At 47.6% G+C, this 23,619-nt stretch overlaps 1 protein-coding gene across 1 annotated transcript in view; it reads left to right on the forward strand.

The window, feature by feature from the left end:
* The window catches only part of LOC126530096 (venom metalloproteinase BumaMPs1-like), a 114,165-nt gene extending 100,595 nt beyond the window's left edge, over positions 1-13,570 (forward strand). The window contains exon 14 of the mRNA XM_055070187.2: positions 13,426-13,570. Within this exon, the coding sequence (XP_054926162.2) occupies positions 13,426-13,467 (42 nt within the window). The 3' untranslated portion in view covers positions 13,468-13,570. The remainder of the gene's footprint in view (positions 1-13,425) is intronic.
* The last annotated feature ends 10,049 nt before the right edge of the window (positions 13,571-23,619 follow it).

Consider the following 23,619-nt stretch of genomic DNA (forward strand, 5'->3'; position numbering starts at 1 on the left):
GCAAACGTCGGAGAGGGCTAAGGCCCCGTTTCCGTGCTGCGCTCCGTAAACTCCACAGGGAGCCGATCGAGAGCGCTGCGACATCGCACTGCCTTGCATTCCGAAGGGAATCGTGGCAGACGAATGTGCTGGTGTGCACTGTTCGGGGAGGGCTCTGGCCCCGTTCCCAAACAACGCTACTGCTCCAATGGGAGCTGGTACGTAGCGCCTCGTGTTGTCGTCCCCACAGGGGGCTGCGACAGGTGAGGGTGCATAAGTTCGCTGCTCAAGGGGAGCACTGGCCCCGTTATCGAGCAACGCGGCGTCTGCTCGCGGTAACAAAGGGCAAAAGTCACCGAACAAATGACAAAGGTCACTAGGCCTAGCAGACATAACGCGGCGAGTACAATATGCAAAGGCGTACTGACTCGGCTAAGCACAGACAAAAGCTTAATGAGCCTTTGAATCCGCGTTGGGCGCCAGTGTGGGGTCTTAGGGTCTCACAGGAGTACCGACCACCGCGGGTTCGAGCTTAGCGAGCCACAGGGCCGCGTCAGCCGTCAGCCTCTAGCGCCGCTGCGCGTGAGCTCAGGCCACGAGGGGCTACCGAGCGACGCACGCAAGAACACAGTAATGCCCTAAATTGACGGAAACCGTTTATTGTCTCCGACGGCACCCAACACTGCACGAACGCCCGGTCCCGGGACGGCGGGGACCCAAAGGGGTCCCGCACCAAGGGCGAAAATACAGTTAGGGGCGCCTGTAGCACGTCGCTGCGAGAGCACAGGCTCAAGCTGGGACGCGCCGCTAGGAAAAGTCCCGGCGGCTATGCTACTCGCTCTCGCGATAACCGATGGGTCAACTCGCGAGAGCTCGGGCAATCTCCTTCGGCTTGGGCCTCCGATGAGTGCGGCTCGGCGTGGTACGACCTCGCGCGAGCACTAGGCACCCGTTCTTCGGCTTAGCGTCGGGATAGGAACAACACGAGGTACGCGCTCCCCGCACGGGCAAAGGCACCGTGCGTGAGCTCAGTCCTAGTCACAAAGGTGTCGGCGGACGAGAGGAAGCATGTACGTACCGGGCGCTGTCCCAAGGAGCAAGAGAGTCGCTACCGTCACGGCAGTAGCCACCAGGGGCCGCTCCGTGACGTCACTAACTCCGCCCTCACCGCGAACCAGCGCAAGTGGAGCGCCACCGCCAAAACTGGTTCGGAGCAAGGACGACGTGGCAAAAAGGATTGCAGACATGGGTGAAATGCGCCCGCGCAATGGCGCGTCGAATTCCCCAAATCCCCACAACCTTCAGTGTCAAAGCTCCGAAGCGGTCAACCTGCAGACGCAAAGGCGCGCAATTTACATCGAACACGAGGCGTTTGCGAAGGAATGACTCCTTTATTTAGCTTAGAACTACACAAAAAAAACAGCTTTAGAAACGTTCGTACATTAGCCTAAAGGATGTGCATATCCATGATTTCCGCCATGTCAGTCAGTGAGCCCGCAATGAAAGCCGGTGGTACTGACTGGTCCCACCAGCTTCAGTCACAATTAAATAAAACAGATCGTACACTCGAGAATGCAGCATGCATGTTCTTATTTGTTTGCGCGTGGTATTTCACTAACGCAAAGGAGAAAAATATGAGAATATATTCACCCAACGTAGCTAGGGGCGGTGCCTTCTGCGCCCGGCTGGGCCATCACACGCCATTACTTTCCCGGCGCCACTGCTTGCAGGTACCATCGCTCGAAACTTTTATGCGCTCAATGTGCACTATTGCGATTGGAATTCGTTGCCTACTTCAGGCATTTTAAGCCCGCCCGCCCGCCGAATCGTCCATCCATTCATCCATCTCTTACGCTGACCAGGTGGCCAGAGGTGTATGCCAGCTTAGGCCACTGAGTACGTGCTCGTAGTGGTGATCCTGTTGGCGTCTGTTCATTGTAGTTATTTCAACTTCATGCCCTGACTCTCGACATGCCATCGTCGTGATGCCTTCTGCGCCGACCCAGTGGCTCCAGCTGTCTAGTGGCTTAGGCTGATAGATATGTCTCCATGGTCTGGACGCCGTCGGGGTCTTTGCACCTTCATCATTCCAGCTTTGTCATCCGACTCTCGTCATGCCGTCGTCGTCTCGTCGTCATCATACGATCACCATGCGTTCGTTGTCACGTGCTCGTGATGCTGCTTTTGGTTATTCTACCGTCGTCACTCTAGTTTCGTCATCCAACAGTCACCATGCCGTTGTATCGCCCCTTCGTCCCCGCACTGTCTTCCTGACACAGTCGTCGTCGCACCATGGTCGTTATACACTCATCTTTATCACATTGTCCTCATACCGTTGTCATGCCATCTTCGTCCTTACATCGTCGCCATAGAGTCGTCGTCATGCATTCGTTGTCATAACACTCTCATGATGCCGTTGTGGTCATTCCGTCGTCGTGATTCTTAGTTCGCAAACCAACACTCCTCACGTCGTCGTCATGACGTCATAGCGGTGACGCAGTCGTCGTGAAATAGTTGCAATGGTGCCATCGTCGTTACGCTGTCTTTATACCTGCCTTATCACTTTAGTAATGTGATCCCATCGTCGTCATGCCATCATCATCACACCGGCTTCGCCACTCCATCGATGTCAAACCTTCATCCTTCTATCGCAATCATGCTGGCGTCGTTCAATCGGAATTATGCCGCCATTATCATACCATCTTCAGTGCGTCGTCGGCAGACAGCCGCTATCATTCATCTGCACTCACATCGCCGTCGTCATACCGTCGTTGTCTTGCCATCGTCGTGACTCGTACTCTCGTCTTGCTGTCATCTTCACGTCATTGTCGTCATACAGTTGTCATCTCGAAAGAATGTGTGTCTCGAAAAAGTGTGTCTTTAAATATTGTCGTGCTATTTTTATCCTGGCGTTGTTACCATACAGTCATCGTCATGCAGCAGTTATTATGCCGTCGTCATGACACCATAATGCGACAATCGCTATTACGCATCCATCGTTATAGCATCGTCGTGATGCCTTTGTGGTCGTATCACGCTGTCATTCGAATATCGCCATCTTGTCGTCATTACACCATCGTCGTCATCGCCATCATACTACCGCCCTCCTCGTTTCATCGACGTCATCCCTTCGTCATTCTTTTGTTTTCACTGCATCGGCATCATACATTTGCAGTTATGTCGCCATCCTCATGAGCGACTTTGGTAAGCATGTGCCATAGTGAAGTGGCGCGATATCGAAGCAGCGGAAGTCTTAGAATGACCACAACAGATGTTAAACAAGCATAAATTTAGAAAGAAAGCGCGTCTCTACATTGCTAGAATGCTTATCGCAATATCGTCGACAGTCATCGAGAGATGAGTTCTGCAATAATTGTTGCTGTTTGCACCTCTAGCTAGACTATGCATCTGCGTGCACTTTGAAGGAAATATTTATGTGTTACTAGCGTAACAAATAAATGCTGGAAAAAAAAACACAAATGCGCACAGGCGAACCTCAGCGTATGCTTACAGATGTACCCAGTATTGAGGAAAAGGAAGTCGTGGCACTGCGCAGCCTACCATGCCCGCAAATTTAAGCGGAACCGGTTGTAGTCAGAGAAACTTTCTATAGACTGCCATCGTGGAGCCCCAATGATTCATTAGTAGGTGGCGTGTTTTGCCAGTTTTGTAATGACAGATAAAATTGGCCGCTTATCTCCATGCTTCGCTAGAAATGACGTGTAAGCGCGTAAATATGGTGGTGCAACGTCAAAAGGTCGCGGCATGCAGGCAAAAGTTTTTCAACATGTTTTAAATTGCTGTCGATACATTCTTTTGCCATTTATACATCCTGCAAGGGTGTTCCAGCACCCTCCTTTGCTGCAAATATAATGAGGTTCTCTGTCAATTTTGGCATTTTGTTGCTTTCCAAACTTGTTTCACTTGCGAAGCAACGAATACGCAAGCGGAGCTTATCTTCTGGGAATATGACTTGAAGCAGAAGCCTGTTTCTTTAGCACAACTTTCCCTGCGACATAATTGCAGGTTGAGCGCAACAAGTTCAATATTGAATCGTTTTCCATAATAAATTTGAATTGCAAACTTGCAATTGATTTCCTTTGAAATAAATAAGCTTCTAGAAAGCTTATTTACAAAAAAAGAAAAGCAACCGTATCTTAGACAAAAGAAGGGAGTTCTAGATAATTTCTTCATCTGAGTTAGGGGAAAACTCGCTTCGGAGTTAAGCAGATTGCTGATAATTTAATCTTGCACACAAGTTGTGGCAATGGTACAGTATCTGGCGCATGTTGACATTGCTATTACCGAAACATTTTTGCACCTAACGACTGTGATGAATGGGTTTTGGAAACATTTCATCATCATCATCATTATTATCATCATCAGCAGTGTATTTTATGTCTACTGGAGGGCGAAGACCTCTGTCTGCGATCTCCAATCACCCCTGTCCTGCGCCAACCGATTCCAACCGTGAATTTTCTAATTTCACAGCCTCATGTAAGCTTCTGCCGTCCTCAACTGCGCTTCCCCTTCTGTTGGTGCCCATTCTTTCGTACTAATGGTCCAACGGTTATCTAACCTGCCCAGCTTCATTTTTTTTCTTAATGTTAATTAGAATATCGGCTATGCCCGTTTGATCTCTGCTCCAAACCACTCTTTTTCGGTATTTTAACGTTATGCCTAGCATTCTTCGTTCCATCGCTCTTTGCGCCGTCCTTAACTTATGCAGGTCCGATGTCCTGCGGGAATCGAAGCTATGCGAAGCGTTTCGGGGGTAGCTGGCTATGGCGATGATATTGTGGTGGAGCGCCTCAAGCTGTTCTTTGACTCTCTCGAAGTCTTCAAGCGGGCGCTCATTGAGGCGCTCAGACAAGCTCACAGTCAGAAAGAGCGCGGGCTTGCCTAGCTGCTCACTCATTGCGAACACGTTCCCCTTTCTCTGCGCGAAGTATAGTACCGTAGTAATGCGATATCCTCGAGCTGCTCCAGTAAACCTGAGGAACGCCGCGATGCGGACAAAGCATCGTCACAGACAAATGTTTTCTCCTTCTCCTTTTGACGAACGCAATGTCTGACTTGGCGCACTTCTCAACGAAGCTGCGATCTTCCAAGAGGTTCTTTGTGAGCGTCAGGAAGTGGTGGGCATGAACGGAGTGGGAAACTTGCTTTTGAATCACTGTTCATACGGAGGAAACCATCACCTGGTGTTCTCTAGGCCACAGGCCCCTATGAGCGCCATCTGACCTGGCACAGGCAGTGCGCGGAGACCGAGGCGAGAGTCGAATAACGGAGCTCGAATAACGTCGGTGCCGCGACCACGCCGGCAACGCTAACAAGACAGCGCAACAATGCCAGAGGCCCAAGTTGGTAGGCCCCGACTGCCGCGCGGCGTAGGAGGCTAGATACACAGATGCACGCAAAGTGCCTGAACGTCGCAAATAATGTTTCAGATCAAAAAAAATCTCACAGACTCCGCAGCGTCGACTTTATGATTTCGCTAGGAAGCTACGATGGATGAACGCCTTCGCATAATCTTACTAGCCCTTTCACACGAGGCAATAAATGTTCACTGAAGGAATGCATAATGTAATATCTCCAGCACAATTCCGCATCCCTGAGTAGCTATTTTTTCCTTGTGCCTCTGCAGTTTCGTAAATTCGTAAACCAAACGACCACTCAGGCTATTCGTTAGATCACATAATCTGCGCTACTCCGATATTTATTTTGCACGTGTCAGAACACCTTATTAACGCAGCATACAGCAGAGATTACGACGGCAGTGGCGCTTCATCCGCAGTACTTAGATTTTATGGAAGGAAGATTGTGCGTGTACGCTTCAAGTTTAGCACAAAGGCCGCCTAGGATGAGGTATTGAAGCTCTCGGACTTCGGGAGTGGCACCTGTACTGTGTCCCACTCTCTGCTTGATAGCGTTTGTACGTAACAGGCGCAGCACAGTTAAGTCAATCTGGGTGCAGTTCCATTTTGGTGTCAATCACGAAAAAGGATATTTGAAGCGTCTACGAGCCATCACTTTTTAGTCTTCCTCATTGAGAAGGCACCAAACCATGGGAACGATGACTCTTGAATACTGCAGATGACCATCTTGCTATACTGATAGAAATGTGTACTGTTACGTTCATGGCCTTCGGCGGGCGGTAACCAGGGCGTAGCCTCAGGAGGCTCAAGCTGAACGCCAAACAACAAATGTTTAGTAATATGCTTGCCAACCCCCATGACATAGATGGAGGCGCCACTAACTACCCCATTGTAGAGTGGCGGCCTGTACAGTTCTCTCTTTCATAAGTTCAAGCGGTCCGCCGGAAGGACACTTCGACAAATAGGTGTGCACACACGAACATCCCGATCACCAACCCTTTGCAGATACTGTCCCAAGTCGCTCATCGTTTTGGTCGCACTAGGATGACTTTCAGAAGTTGGACGAGTAACTTTCGGCTCTGGGTCAGTTGGTCCTGAGGAAGCCCATAATTGCGATGACACTGGAACGAAGGGGACAAGGTGACACCCTTTGCGCTGCAAGACACTCCTTTGTCCTTGTTCTACGACGTGGCTCCTGGGCCTCTGTGCCGGGCTCGGTACAGTTCCTTTTAAATCTTCGAACCACACCCAGACTTCCTGACCTCCAGTTGCATTTGATGTCTGGTTCTATGGCGCTTGTTGTAGCAATTTTCTTGCTTGCTTTTGTAGGACGTGGCCCTGAGCGTTACCATCCCTGTCGGTGGCCAGTTTGGATGCAGCAACACTTCCCTCCAGGGGACTTCGATGCTCAGCCGGCGACGCATCAAGAGCTGAGCTGGGCTAAAACTATTCATAGCCTGGGTGTCCCTGCAGCTTAGAAGAGCAAGGTGGGGATCTTTCACCTGGTGGAAGATGTTTTTGAGGGTCTCGACTATTCTTTCGCTTCTCCGTTCGAGTAGGCGTAATGCGGACTGCTCGTCGCATGAATAATGTCATACGAGGAAGCAAAGGCTGCGACCACTCGTCACGAAAATGGCGGGCAGTCGTCAGATCCAACTTCGACGGGTATCCCTTGGCGGACGAATGGGATTTTTTTAGCGCTACCACGAAAGCCTGGGTGGTTGTGCTCCACATGCTTGTTACTCCGGAAACCTGTAGAAGTAGTCAACTGCCGGGAGGAAGGTTTCCCCCTTAGAATTAAATAGGTACATGCCAAGAATTCCCGATGAACGACAAGGGAAACGTGTCGGGCTAAGATGTTCGGCGAAGTTAACTCTAGATAACTCTTAATGCCTTGATGCCCCTTGTGTAGGAGTGCCATAACTGCTGATCGGTGTGATGATTGGAGCGAGAGAGACACCTTTGAGCAGCAAGCAAGTCATTGCAGACTTATAGTTCGTCAACCACCGAGGACTACCTGACGACGTGCAGCAGCATCTTAGATTTTCGAGGCCACCCACGCTGACAGAAGGAGATAAGTGTACTGTATTCATCATCTGAGTTGTGCTTGATGCATATATTTCAAATTGACTGGGGAAAGGTAACACGCGGAAGCCACTGTTTCGGCCACAGAGAGCTCCACCGCAAGCAAGGGAGATGAATTCGGTGTGGTGATACGTGACAGCGTATTAGCTGTAGCCAAGAGCTTTCGCCGAACATGCAGTAGCTTGAATTGGTATGGCACTGTTTTGATTCTTATTCTCCTTTGTATTCTCGGAGGCAACATGCAAAGTTCCAGCTTGCCAAAAAGAGAGACGAGAGCAAGATAGTCCGCCTCGAGATCGAGTGTGATGCCACGTACGAATTCGTCGAACCGCCAGAGAGCCCAGGTTATAGTCAAAGCTTCCTTTTTAGTTTAACTATACTTTAATTCTGTCTTTATCATTGCTCTTGAGGCAAAAACGACAGGCCGATGTTCACCTGACGGTTGCATCAGCATCTAGCATCAGCTATAGACCGCAGTGGTATATAGTGGATTGTACTTGGCCATGCACCTACTTCCTGTCAGTAGCTACTTGACAAAGGCAGCATCTTGGTCATGTTGCCAAGTCCAGTTAGAAGACTGACAGCCTAGAACTCACGTAGGTCTGGCCTGATGTTTTCTGCAGACAGAATTGCTAGAAGAAATGGGAAGTCAGACACTACAAATACGCATTTCTTCTGGTTCAGTGTGATCCCAGTCTTGACAAGACGAGACAGAACCTGGGTGTAAGTCGGGCATCACGTTCCTGTCGAGTGCCTTGGATGACGATTATGTCATCAATCATGTTTGCGACCCCTTCTTGTTCTTCCAGAACTATGGCCACCTGATTCTTAAAGCATTCAGCCACCGAGGTAACGGCAAATGGAAAGTGGCAGAAGCAGGATCGGCCAAGAGAGAGAGAGAGAGAGCAAGGACACGAACGGCAGGGAGGTCAGCCAGACGAGCACCCCGTTTGCTACCCTACACTCGGGGTGGGGGAAAGGGGAATAGAGAGAGGTAAAGAGGGAGAAAGTGAGCACTGAGTGCGTGTGGGTGTATACACAGGGACGCTATAAACGGTCTCTTAAGCCGATGCACTTCCAGTAGTGTACTAGTGCACGAATCGCTTTTCGGGCCAGTAACAGGTGTGCTCACGGTCCGAGTATCTTTGACTCGGAGGACAGTCTTGAGTGCGGTCGGTTTAGAATTGTCCTCAGAGAGAGACGTTGTACGTCGTAGCGAGGGCAGGTACGCAATAAGTGCTCGATGGTTTCCTGGCAACTACAGGAGTCGCACACCAGGCTCTCGGCCATTCCGATACGATAGGAGTACGTGTTCGTGAACGCCACTCCCAGCCAGAAGCGGCACAGCAAGGCTGTTTTGCCGCGAAAAAGGCTAGATGGCAGTTGAAGCTGTAGCATGGGGTCTAGTTTGTGCAATCTGCAATTGAAGGAACGTGAACTTCAGAAATCTTGCGACTTTTTGTGTGCAAGCAGGCGTAGTTCCCTGGCAGCGTCTGACCTCGCCAAAGGTATTGGACGCGTCTGGATGTCTCCGTGACCAGACCGGGCAGCCCTGTCAGCGAAGTTGCTGCCGACGATGTCATAGTGAGCAGGAATGTATTGAAAGATAATGTTGTGCTCTGTTGTGTACTTCCCTGATGTCGGAGATCATTTGCTCGTAAGTTCTGTGGTGTAATGGAGACTTGGCGCTATGAAGAGCTGCCTTAGAGTAACAAAAAACAACCCATTTCTCTGTTGGTTCTTCGATGACATGGGCCAAATTAGGTTATATACGCTGTGAACTGTTGCCCGTCCGCGGACAGTTTCACTTGAAGGAAACTTGCGGTTGCATCCAGCTTTGAGTACGCCGTGGCGTCACCTAACTAAGTCCGAGGATTTATTTGCTCAGCTTCAGGAAGGATGTGGCTGTCCTGTAGTATCAAGTGGTTCAGCCGAATTAAGTCGACCACAAGTCCTGAACACCACGGCATAAGTCTGCCGACGCTACGGATCACTCCGTCGCTCTCAAGCTTGATGACGTCACGCGTAACAATTTCGTGCAACGGGACAGCAATTCAATGAGTTACGCTGAGGTGGAATGGAGTGAAATCTCGTTTCTAGCACATTATGTCTTCCTCCTTGAGGGCGCCAAGTACACGGACGAGATCAGCGTGCAGTGATGCTTCGGGAACCTGCACTCTAGTAGGTAATCTCACGACATCAAGGGCTTCTATTGTCGGATGTCCTCTAATAGGATCAAAGAGAGACTCTGTGACAAAGAGTCGCTGGGAGCACGTCTGCCCGCGCCCCTTGAGTCGGTCTGTATATGAACCAAGTACCTACATTGGTTAACCTCCAGGCCCGGCAAGTAACGAGTCGACTTTGTCGAGCTCGGCTGGATGTTTGGGGAAGTCATGTGAAATAGCAGAGGCCTCATCTTCAGAGTGAACTTTAAACTGTGTTGTGCAGTGGTCTACGGTGATGTCCACTACCATGAGCTTGGCCATGGTCCATTCAATTGCATCGAGCCGATTTTGTTCTAGGATTTTCGTTATCGACAAACATCCGTGAAATAAGTTGCAGAGCGGGATGCGCGCTGGGCACTGCGGATGAGAATGAGATGCGTGGCCAAAGAATCCGGAGGTGGGCGTTTTTACACAGTGGCGGTCAAAAGGAGGCTTAGCGACACCGTGGTGGCGAGCAAACTGCTGCGTCTTCTAGCGTCCATTTGCAAGGCGCGGGAGCCATCAGGGCTGTGCTCCATCTCACAAGCTGGTTGGAGCACTGCCAAAGGTACTAGGCATACGTACCCTTGCGTAGCAGTACATAGTTGCTGGCTTCAGTGGCTAATTCTTGGCTGCACTAGAGAGTGTTATTATTCCTCGCTACATGATATGGTACAGTGATACGTGGCATGTTATGGTGTTTGTATCTGTACGTCGTATACCAAGAATTACTGTGGCAGCTACTGCCGGTAACCGCAATAGCCACCCGAACCGTGGCCACATGCAGCGCGCGTACATCGCCAACCACGCACTTTGGTCTAAATTCATGGTTGTTGCTGGCTCTGCACCCTCTCAGCAAGAAAGATGCGGCAAAATCCGTCAGCGCTCAATCTCATCTCAAACTGAGGGGAAATCAATGGGCATGTTTTGTCGCAAATAATAATATCAGCTGTTTGTTTTCAGATTGCGAGGACTACAGACATGGCACCAAGCCACAAAACTGGTTTCATTTATATTTGTCAGATGGCGGCACTACATTAGCATTGGTAATGCATTGACGATGCGGCGCGCTATAAGAACCTTAGTGTTCCCCACATCATTAATTTACTGCCCCAATCTAGCACGTTACAGTATCGAGCAAACGCCGAGTAGACGCCGAGTGGAGGCTGTACCACAGGTGAACATTGTAAGGGCATTCATCCGTAGTACTTGCTAAGGCGGCTGCAAGGTAAATGTAGCGAAGGTGTACAGGATAAAGCAAAGCCATGCTGTCACATGCATGTAAATACAGCTTATTCTTACGGCATGACAAACTTTCTGGCATCAATCCACCATCCATGGAGCATCTAACAGGACAGGAAGCGATCGAAAGGATGACAAGCACACGCTGAGCCGACGACGCGGCGTTAGATGAGCATATCTCGAGGGGCGTTTGGCCTTGCTATTGGCTAAAACTTCGTGTATCTTCCACAGTGCTGCAATCAACTTGTGCATGGAGCATACTGTGGTCACAAATTTCGGGGGTCTAGAAATGGACAGACACCGTGAACCCATAGAAAAGGCAATTTATAAATCACCTATACAGAAAACTAAGCCAACAAATAATAATATGAAACACACTGCAAGACTCTCCACATGAACTTGTTATACGAATGAATGTACTATCTAATCACTCGAACACAATAAACTGACCTAAATGGCTTCAGCAACCTTCATACAAACATGTTCGGAAGTAAAACGGCAACAGTCTGAACATCCTTGATCGTCGTGGCTGGAGTTCCTGAACGTGTCGTCAGACGATGGTCTCCGTAGCTTCACGGGATCGCATACGGAAGTTTCGGGGACGGTAACCAGTACCAGCAGAGATTTATTTATTTATTTAATTTATACACACTACAGCCTCAATGAGGCTATTGCAGGAGAGGGATGAACAACGAACATACAAACATTTATGCAAACATCTATAAATAAGCTTGCGTGAATTGTTTCAGTGCTGGTCAACGAATGCTGCCCGGTAATGAATTCCAGACTTCAATTGTTGATGCAAACAGATTGTTTTTAAAGGAAACAGTGTGGGCAAAAAAGGTTGAGGTATTTAGCGCATAGTGACTCCTCGTACATGAGGGTTTGGAAGAAGGCAAATAGTTATCTAGAGAGGAGAGGCGAGGAGAATTGATTAACGTGGGAAGGAATTTAAGGCATTCAAGTTTGCAACGCTCTGCAAGATGAGTAAGACGAAGTAGGGGAAGAGAGTTGGACGGTGAAAATTTCTTGTGATATCTCCTACAAACAAAACGCACTGCCTTTTTTTTTTGCACTGATTCAATTTTTTGACGTCAAAGTTTTTGCATGGATTCGATACAACGCAGCCATATTGGAGGGTGGGGCCAATGAGGGTTTTATATGTAAGAAGTTTAGTTTCTTGAGCAGCAAGACGCAGCAGTTGAAGCAGTTGAAAGATTAGTATTAGATCAATAAATTGTAATTGGTTATCCTGAGACAGTTCAAAAGAAAAATTTAATTTCATACAGTCTTTCTTGAAAAGCTTTGAATATGTTTACAACATCTCGGGTTGGATTAGTGGAATTAGCTAGCACCAGAAAATCGTCTACATCTCTGAACACCTTAGTTGCTAGTCCTGAAAGATGAGGGTGTAGCCCTCCATTGAGCTTGCTTAAAAAATTTCAATGGAAATTTGAGAAACTGGCGATCCTATGCAAATCCCTGAACGCTGAACGTAGATTTCTCCCTTTCCCCAAGACACAAATGCAGAATTCATGTAAAAGCTCAGCAACTCGAGAAAGCTTGCAACCGAGGTTCCACTTTTTAGACAAAAGAAAGTTCGTCAGTTCAAGTTAAGTTCTCGCCTCTTAACGTTACGCCTAATATTTTGCGTTTTATGCGTGCTCCCTAACTTTTTCTCGAGCTAATTCTTGCTTAACCTTAAGTTTAAGCCTCAAATGTTACCACCGGTAGAATGCAAAGATTGTATGCCTTTATTTTCAACGACAGTTGTGTGCTCACCGTCAGGGTTTGGTAATACCTACCTTATGCACTTCAGCTCAATTTTATTACTGTCTGAATTTCCTCCGAAATGTCAATGTCATGGACAGTGTCAGAAAATAGTTTAATTGTCTCGGCTCTTACCTCGTCGGTCATGTCTGCCTCTCCTTATTTCGTACATCATAATGCATTTCAAGATAAACCCTTGTGCTCGCTGGCATTCTGGAATGCACAATTGAAAGCACCGTCGTGCAGTCTCATTTAATGAGACCCTTTGGTACAGTATTTTCGTATACATTCGAGAACCTTGGGATACAGTTGGTTGTGCCAGGTGACATATCGCAAAAATTACCAACTGGTTAAAAACAGCCAGCGCGAGAAAGCAAAGCTATGTATGAGTGATAAAGATTCAACGCGTACGCAAATTTTCTGCATACAATAAATAAAACTAAGTCAGTAAAATTGAGATAATCACAAGCCTGTACCAACACATGTGAGCACGCATTAAAAGGAGGGGTAAATGCGCTGCGAATTCTATACAGCTTTGGAGGAAAAGTGGTGTTCAGCCAACGTTGTTACATAGCGATTCAAATTTCACACCTGTCGCAACCCTAAAACAGTGCTTGCCTGTAGGTAATCAACGGTGCAGTTCTTTTTGATAGGCTATTACATATGCAAGTTCTCCACATATGCATTTTTTTTCGTTTTGTAGGAGTAACGTTATTATTTCGTGCTGTTTTCTCACAGTTGTCTTGTGAATTTATTTCTCCTTGCAGCACTGTGTCCTAGGAGAGTGCATCGAAAATCGCGGCGAGTAACCGAAAAGAAAGACATGCATTACATTTGGATATTGCGTTTTTCAATGTTCACTTCCATAATTGCTGGCTTTCTTTGAATAAAATGCGTAGATCGGAATGACTACGTTCGACCTTCATTTCAGTCCACCTAAGAGGAAATGATTATGTCTTCATCGCTCTTGCATTGCATTCCACATACTTTAGCAATACGTTTCCGATGTTTTACTAAGGTGGTGGGCACAATGTGTTCTACATGTGCCGTACAATCTGTACAATCGGCTGCTACACGCAGCTATATCGCATAGTCTTTCAGGTTACATGAAAACTCTTGAATGGTTTTTTGTGCTGTCCGTACATATACAGCGATTGATACACTGGAAGAATTGAATTAGTGTGTCGTAAACATTTCTAAACGAGGAAGCATACCCTCCCAACTCAGTCTGAAACAGTGCACTGACGGTGCTTTCGCAGAACCATCACCAGATAGCAGCGATCGCTGTAGATATCAAGAAACGCACGCAACATGTATTTGTTCGCTGCTCACTATGTCTAATTCAAGATGATATTGTTCGAATGTGCTATCCGGACACTTTTAAACCGTAACAACGTTTTGCGTAGTGATAGTGGGTTGTAGAGGTGGACAAGCTGGTTCTAGCGCTGCCAGTCATGAGGCGATATCCAAAGCATATGTTGGAAGCTATGTGACGTGAAGCTTTAAAAAAATTAAATTATGGGGTTTTACGTGCCAAAACAACTTTCTGATTATGAGGCACGCCGTAGTGGGGGATTCCGGAAATTTCGACCCCCTGGGGTTCTTTAACGTGCACGGGTGTTTTCGCATTTCGCCCCCATCGAGGTCGCCGTGGCCGGGATTCGATCCCGCGACCTCGTGCTCAGCAGCCCCTCACCATAGCAACTGAGCAACCACGGCGGGTTACGTGAAGCTTTGTTGAAGCGGTTTTTTTTTATGAACACCCATCTTCTCCAAAGTGTTTTGCAGCATAGCGGTTACCTGCTTGCCCCGGAAGATGTCCATACGCGATGACCAACGCTACGCGACTCACACATCTGCGATTTACGCTCTCTTTAGGATCAGTCCGTTTTCCCCACACTGTCCCCAAGACCAGCTCGCAGTAGTATTATACAACCTTCTGGATCAACCCAATTTAGAAAAAAACTGATGGAGCAGACACACTAGACCCCGGAAATGAAGGAATAGAAAGCTTGTAGCCCCACACGAGGGGTGAAAATTATTCTTCCCGATCTTCTTCGCTTTAAAAGAACCCTGTGACCGTATTTTACCGTACAATTTCTGCATTACAACGCGTTAGTTGTTCTTTTTTTCATTTTTACGAATATTATGGCAAAAATATTTACAAAGATATACACCGGCTGTCAAACGTTATTCAACACACCTCTTCAAAATACAAGCAAAGAAGAAAAAGAAAGAAAGAATGCATTCGCATTTCACTCAATCAGCGAGGAATGATGTTGATAGCAATAAAAACGGGGCTTTCATCAGGAGATAGCGCAAGCTGTCTTCCCATTGTAGGTTTGCTAAGCCAATCCGCAGGCACGCTTTTGGGTGCACGTCATTATTATAGTAAAGCGTTAATAGCGACAACTTGTGAGTATTTTTTCAACCACAACAACTGATAAACATTGTTGTTGTGTTTGTCTAGTCACAGAATCGTAAAGAAAAATCTAGTACGCACATATTATTCCTGCTGACACATTTGCAGTAGAAAACATGTGCGACTTGGCCGCGGCACTATTATTTCTACGCGCTGCAGTTGACGCCTGCAAAACAAGTGGGAGCTACTGTTGCGCAAACAACTGGACTGGAAAACCACGTTCGTAATGGGTAAAAAGCGCAACAGAATATATGCGAGTGACATAGTCTGACTATCCGACAATGTAAGATGTTTACAGAGACTTTCATGCCTAAACATGTGTGAACACAGCGACCAATTTAGGCCTTAAGTTTAGCAAAGAGAAATTGCGAACTATGGTGTTTACTGAAGGCACGGCTAATTACATGGTAGGAATTCAATGGGGTGTCATACCCATAGCCAAGCTGGGCGAATACACAAACGAAGGAAAGACTCAAGCACCCACCGAGATTATCTGAAAGTAAAGGGGACGCGGAATGCAGCAACTGTGAAAAATAAAGCACTTTAGGTCAGCAATAAATACAAGGTGGTGCGTGGGATCTAGAAAGCAGTAATGGTGCAGCGCTAACGTCAGCAAATGGCAGTCTTTGCTTAGAAGTAGATATTTATTCATTTATTTATAACATACTGCGGACACGAAGTCGAAGCAGGGTGTGCAGAATACACAAGACTGCTTACACAATAGAAAAGGAAGAAACAAGTTTGTAACACGTTTTTCACACAAATTCTTTGGTCAGAAGGTAGACGCTTAAGAAAATTTAATCAACTTGTTTATAATACGACTGGTTTATGCACTAAATTACAACATTATTTGCGCAAGTGGTATACAGGTCACACACGCTAGTGAAATGCTTCAGTTACTTTATTCCAGTCAATTATTTCTTCTGCAAAAATAGAGTACTGAGAATTGTCAGTCCTTGCGAAAATTGGTGTCGGAGAATGAGGGTAGTGGTGTCGAGTGGATCAAGGGGGATAACAAAATGACCAGAATATCGGCTATCACCGTTTGCTCTCGGATCCACACCGCTCTCTACCTGCCTAACATTTTTAGTTCCATTGCTCTTTGCTAGGTTCTTAACTTCTTTTTGAGCTTCTTTGCTAACCTCCAAGTATCTGCCCCAAATATTAGCACCAGTAGAATGCAATGATTCAACACCTTTCTTTTCAACGACAGTCGTTAGTTCTCAGTCAGGATTCGGTTATGCCTGCTGTATGCACTCCAACCCATTCTTATTTTTCTGTAAATTTCCTCCTTAGTAATAATGGTCGCTTGTGAGTAATTGATCTATATAAACGTTTCGTGTACAGACTCTAGAACGTGACTGGCGATCATGAATTCTTATTCTGTTTCCAGGCTTCGAAGGGTTGCAGTTGTCTGTGTTTCTTGTCCCGTTTTTGTTCGTGCTTTAAACTAAATAGACTTGCCAGGCTATTGAAGATTATATTTGTCTTCTGTGTATTGATATACAACCCACCCTTAGATTTTCTTTGTTAAGGTTCTCAATTATTTGTTGTAATTCGCGCCCAGTGCCCAGTGCTACCTCGTGCGCAATGTCATCTGGAAACCCAAAGTTGCTAAGATATTCGCCATTGATACTCACTCCGAAGTCTTTCCAGTCTTACAGTTGGAATAATTCTAAACATACAATGAATAGCATTCGAGAGATTGTTTCTTATTTCCTGGCCATTTTCTGCATAGGTCTCCTTCTATTTATCCTGTGGAGAACCAAGTTTGCTATTAAACCTTTGTAGATAATTCCCAAGATATTCCCCTATGCCTCCTGTACTCCTTGATTGCGCAATGCCTCTATCACTGCTGGTATCTCTAGTAAGGCAAATGCATTTTTAAAATCTACACAAGTCACATAGAGGGGTTGATTGCACTGTGCCGATTTCTTGGTTAACTAATTGATGAAGTGCAAGCGATTTCTCGTAGAGTATTCCTTCTTGAAGCCAGACTGTTCTCTCGATTGATTGAGGTGAAGAGTTGGGCTGGTTCTATTGGAAATAATTTTGGTGAATATATTATACAATTCTGAAAGCAAGCTAATGGCCATATAATTCAATTCTTTAGGGTCTCTGTTCTTATGGATCGGTATAATATAGCCATTTTCCCAGCTCTCTTGTACACTTGAAGTCGTGAGGCACTGCGTATAAAGGGCCGCAAGCTTTTCAAGCATATTAACTCTTCCATATTCTTCCGCCGCTAGTTATAGAAGAAGCCTCTATATCCTGTTCATCACTAAGCCTAATGAAGGTAGCTTCAGTATACAATTCTTCTGCAGTGTTTACCTTAGCATCCATTTCTTTGATTGCGAAATTAGTCATTCGGCAGCAATGACACTCTCGGCTTCGACGAAGCACCTCCAGTTTACACCACAAACGAGAAGCTTGAGCCGAGCACGAAGTGAAAGAGGTGCCGTGAACGTGGATGTAATATCAATCTTTGTTTACTTGGATGCTGTTGCCAGCAGAAGTAAATGATTCAGGAGTTGCCGATAATATAGATGGCATTAAGAGGATAAAATAAAGCTGGGCAGGCCACGTAAGTCATAAGGCAAATAACCGGCGGATCGTTGGAGCTGCAGAGTGCATACTAAGGAAGTAGAAGCACAGTCAATGACTGCAGTAAATTAAGTGAAGTAATGAGATTAGAAAATTTGGAGGGGCTACTTTAAATGATGAGCTTGAGATTCATCTCATCCAGTGCACCACATCTGCAGGCATGGAGTGCTGCCTGACAGCGGCAAAAGACGCCGAGAGAGAGTGGGGCTATAATAATCCAGGTAGAACCAAATTAGAAAGGCCCACTAACCTTCAACAAAGACACTCCCTCACGTGAACAAGAATTGGCCTCCCTGGTGCAGTATTCGGCCACTACCTCCCAAATGATTCCTACAATGAACCCATGGCCCTTAGTCTCCAGCAGCTGCGGAGCACCCGACCGACCAAGGCGGCGGTAAAACCAGTAACGCAACAGAGTGTGCTAAGAATCTCTGGGTCCGGACAGGCCGCCAATGGAAACCGACCCTGTCAACCTCTAACAGCCGAACCCTGTCGAAGGAGACTAGCTTAGCAGGACCTTTTGAGGAACTATCAGATATTGTTCGGGATATCATCGGCCTTAGTGAGATTACAAGAACTGATGAGGCTTATACTTTGCTGAATAACGGCCACGTCCTCTGCAATAGAGGTCTCCCAGATAAGAAGCAATACGGTGTAGGATTCCTAATCCATAAGGACATAGCAGGCAACATTGATGAATTCTACAGCATTATAGAAAGGGTAGCTGTAGTCGTAATCAAACTTAATAAGAGGTATAGATTAGGAGTAGTACAAGCCTACGCTCCAACATCCAGTCGCGATGATGATGAAGTAGATCAGTTATATGAAGAAGTTGAATTATCGATGATAAAAGTGCAAACTCAGTATACTGTAGTAATAAGCGACTTCAATGCAAAAGTGGGGAAAATGCAGGCTGGTGAACAAGCAATGGGTAACTACGGCGTCTATTCTAGGAACGCTAGAGGAGAGATGCTCGCCGAGTTCGCAGAAAGGAGTGAGCTTCGAATAACGAACGCCTTCTTCAGGAAGCGCAGCAACAGAATGTGCACCTGGACAAGCCCTAATGGTGAAACAAGAAATGAAATTGATTCCGTACTTTCTGCTGATCCCAGCAAAGTGCAGAATCAAAGTGCAGTGATCATAGGTTAGTGAGGGCCAGAATACACCGCAATTTGAAGAAAGAATGATTAAATTTGGTCAAGAACAAACAGGTCTACCTAGAGACAGTAAGGGTAACAGCAGACAAATTCAGGCTGGTAATCATCATCATCATCAGCCTGGTTACGCCCACTGCAGGGCAAAGGCCTCTCCCATACTTCTCCAGCTGCTCCGGTCATGCAGTAATTGTGGCCATGTTGTCCCTGCAAACTTCTTAATCTCATCCACCCACCTAACTTTCTGCCGCCCTCTGCTACACTTCCCTTCCCTTGGAATCCAGTCCGTAACCCTTAATGACCATCGGTTATCTTCCCTCCTCATTACATGTCCGGCCCACGCCCATTTCTTTTTCTTGATTTCAACTAAGATATCATTAACTCGCGTTTGTTCCCTCACCCAATCTGCTCCTTTCTTATCCCTTAACGTTACACCTATCATTCTTCTTTCCATAGCTCTTTGCGTCGTTCTCAATTTCAGTAGAACCCTTTTCGTAAGCCTCCAGGTTTCTGCCCCGTAGGTGCGTACTAGTAAGACACAGCCGTTATACACTTGCAAACAAATATGCAGCCTTAGAACAGAGAGATGAAGGTGACACATAGATAATGAATAAAACCGTAATTAGGCTAGCTTCAGAGGCACCAAGTGAAGTGGAAGGGAAGGCACCAAGGCAACCAGTAGGCAAGCTCTCCCAAGTAGCAAAGGACCTAATAAGGAAATTACAAAGAAAGACTGTAGAACTAAAGAGACAAAATAGAACTTGCCGAACTGTCAAAAGTGATCAACAAGGCGAAAATAAGAGATATTAGAACCTATAATATGAGAAAGACTGAAGAAGCGGTAAAAAGTGAACGCAGCCTTGGATCAGTCGGAATAAAACTTGGCATAGGACAAACCAAGACGTATGCACTGAAAGATAAGCAAAGTAATATTGTTACGGGTATGTTTGAAGCGTAGAAAGAGTGTATTTACAATATATATTTATACAAAATGAGTCAGAGTAGTTAAAATGGCTGACCACGAACTATACGCAGCAGCCAGCGTCCCGCGATCTTCTTCTTCCTCTCTTTTCTTTCATCCTTCCGTAACAGTACCCCCGGATGGAAAGCGCTGTGTCGGCGCATGGTAGGCGAAGAATTGCGAGCGAATTATGGCTTCACTGTAAAAACTGCACGACGTCAACAGGCGTCCGACTTGAGGATGCATCAAACTGTAGCGGCGAAATCTCGTAATTTACGTCGTGAACTTGACGTAGGACTTCATAAGGGCCTGTGTAGCGAGAGAGAAGCTTCTGGGTGAGGACAACCCGACGACATGGTGACAAAAGGAGCACCCAAGCACCAGGCGCGAACTTAACATCTAGATGGTACCGGCCATAACGCTCTTTTTGTATGTGCTGCGGGGCTAATAAACGACACCGGGCGACTTGACGTGCCATGTGAGCGCGAGTGATGACTTCAGCAGCGTACTCAGTTGCAACACGTGGCACAAAGGGAGGATGGTGTCAAACGGCAATCTGGGGTCGCGAGGATACAAAAGATAAAAAGGTAAATACCCTGCCGTGTCATGTCGGGACGACTTGTACGCCGACGTCACGTAGGCTGGCGTGGCGTCCCAGTTGCGGTGATCGTTGGAGACGTTCGTCGACAGCATCTCTGTGATTTTTCGGTTGAGACGTTCTGTAAGACCGTTCGCTTGTGGGTGGTAGATAGTGGACAGCTTGTGCTCAGTGGCACAAGAGCGGAGGAGGTCGTCGACAACTCGAGACAAGACTGAGCGGCCACGGTCTGTAAGTAACTGTCGAGGTGCACCGAGGTGGTGAACGGCGTCATGGAGGAGAAAATCAGCGACGTCTCTTGCGAAACTAGTCGGCAACGCCTTTGTTATCGCGTAGCGTGCCGCGCAATCAGTAGCGACGGTGATCGACTTATTCTCTGTAGTCGTCGTCGGAAAAGGGCCAAGCAGGTCAAGGCCTACGCAAAAGAACGGTTCAGAGAGAACTTCACTTGGGTGGAGTCGTCCGACAGGTGGCAGGGTAGGTGTCTTCCGGCGCTGACACAATTCGCAAGTTGCGAGAAAGCGACGCACAGAGCGGTAGAGACCCGGCCAGAAGAACCGGCCTCGTACGCGATAATATGTGCGCAAAACTCCAAGGCGTCCTGCTGTCGGTTGATCGTGAAGTTGTTCGAGAGCAACGGATCGCAGATGACGAGGAAGGACAAGAAGCAACTCAGGACCGTCAGGGTTGATAATGCGGCGGTAGAGGATGCCGTCGTGCAGCACGAATATGCGGCACGTGCCGTCAGTGCTGCCAGGTCGCACTCCGGCGATGATAGACTGTAAGGATTCGTGGCGTTGTTGTTAAGTGCGCATGTCGGTCATGTCAGTAAAAGCCATCACACAGCTCACCGCATCTTGCGCAGCAGGATCAGGGGGTTCCACGGGGTAACGAAACAAGCAATGACTCCCGCTCGGTGATGGAAGAATTTCTCTCGGCCGGTGACAGCAGGCGACTGGCATAAGCTAACACGTACTCGGTACCATTCTGCTGTTGGGCGAGAAAAGCGCCGTCGCCATGTCCGATTGCGTTAGTGTGGGCTTCGGTCGGTGCAGATGGATCAAAGTGGGCAAGTATGGGAGGGGTAGTCAGAAATCCGATGAGAGCGGCGAACGCGTGAGCTTGCTCAGGGCCCCATGAGAACGGCGAAAGATCTTCTTTAGAAGATCTGTCAAAGGACGAGCAACGTCGGCAAAGTTTTTGACGAAACGGTGAAAGTAAGAACAGAGGCCGAAGAAGCAGCGCACTTCAGAAGCAGAAAGTGACACAGGGAAACTGCGTACCGCGTGATCTTTTTCCCGATCTGGTTGGACACCGGATGCGCCAACGAGGTGTCCCAACACCACAATCTGACGGCACCCGAATTTACACTTCGTGGAGTTCAGTTGGAGGCCGGCTTTTCGGAAGACCGCAAGAATGGCAGCGAGTCGGGTAAGGAGGCTGCCGAACATGGGAGAAAAATCAATAGCGTCCACAAGGTAACAGAGATAGGTGGTGCATTTTTAGTCTTGCAGAAGAGAGTCCATCATACGTTCCAGAGTCGCTGGAGCATTGCATAGGCCAAATGGCATGACTTTGAACTGATATAAGCCATCCGGCGTGATGATGGCCGCCTTCTCGAAGTTCATTTCATCAATGGAAGTCTGCGAGTAGCCGTATCGAAGATCGATGGAACAGAAATATTTAGCTCCGTGCAAACAGCCCAAGGCGTCATCGATGCGTGGTAGTGGGTAGACGTTTCTTTAATTGGCAATAATCCACGCGAAAACGCCAGGCACCATTTTTTTTTTTCACAAGGACGGCAGGCGAAGCCCAAGGGCTGGCTGACGGATTGATGACCCCTTTGCGGAGCATTTTGTCCACTTCTGATTGGATGACTCTACGTTCAACATGCGATACGCCATAGGGACGCCGACGAATAGGATTCGTGTCTCCAGCATTGATACGGTTGCGAACAACAGGTGCTTGTACTATAGGCCTGTCACTCAAATCAGATGTCACGGTACGATTCGAGGAGGAGACGTATGTCCGTGGCCTGGGCAGAGGTGAGTTCAGGTGCAATCATCTTCGCGAAGTCATCCGTTAAGAAACCAGAGCTGTGAGCTGCAATTGGAGCTAAGAGGCATCCATACTTTCAATGACAAATTCGGTAGTATAAGAAACGCTGCCTAAGAGCATGCCGGCTGGCAGCTCTTGAAGGCACAGGCCGAAATTCAGAAGCGGAAGAGCGACGCAGTTATTAGTAGTCGTCAGCAGCGTATGCGGAAGAGCAACGTTCCGGTTCTAAAGCGCGTCGATGATGTGGCGAAGGACATATTCGCTGTCAGGAATCTGTGGTTGTGCGGTCAAAGCGACGTAAGTAACTGCCTCAGGTGACAGACGCACATCGTGAAGCGACAACAAGTGCGGTGGAGCGGTGCTCGGAGCATCGGCGAGTTCAGGCAATTCTAACTGCAGAACGCCGGTTGCGCAGTCGATGAGAGCGGAATGATGGGATTAAAAGTCCTATCCAAGGATAACGTCATGAGGGCAGCTGTCGATCACAGCAAAGAGAACTAAACGCGCAGTACACATTCCAAGAACAGCCAGCACGCCGCCGTCGGCCCCATGAAGCACTCGGGCAGCTGTTGGGGTGAGGACCTTCTTTAAACGTCTACGTAGGCTAGCACTCATCACAGATACGTGGACTCCAGGGTCGACGAGTGGTTGGACAGGTACGCCATCTATTTTAACGTCAATTGCACTTCTCTTTGTGGGCACAGACAGAAAATTTGTTGCAGTAGCAGGCAGTGCGGCACCACCTCCGAGGGCTGCATTTCTTAGTTTTCAGAAAGGATGCGGTCAAAAACCACAGGGGACGAAAGGCGACGTGGCTGCTCCAAACAGTCGACGTGCTTGCGGTGAACGAGACTGGTGCCCGCGCGGCGATGGTGAGCGACTGTACCACGTTCTCCTAGCAGAAACTCGGTGGTGAGTGAAAAATTGCGAGTATTTCCAACAAAACGGTTCAGATTGGTCGGCGTGCGAGCTGTTGAGGGCCACGAGTTGCGATAGTATCGGGCGACATGACCAATGCGGCGAAAGATGAAACATTTTGGATGGTTGTCTGCAGTTCTCCACTCAGTCGGGTTGCGATAACGCGGAGAGAAGCGTTGGGGGGAGCGATAATAGTAGAAGGGCGTTCGTTAGCTCTGGGATTGGCGACAGCAGAGACAGAACGTT

The sequence above is a fragment of the Dermacentor andersoni genome, chromosome 5, assembly GCF_023375885.2.
Source record: "Dermacentor andersoni chromosome 5, qqDerAnde1_hic_scaffold, whole genome shotgun sequence".
Classification (NCBI taxonomy): Eukaryota; Metazoa; Arthropoda; class Arachnida; order Ixodida; family Ixodidae; genus Dermacentor; species Dermacentor andersoni.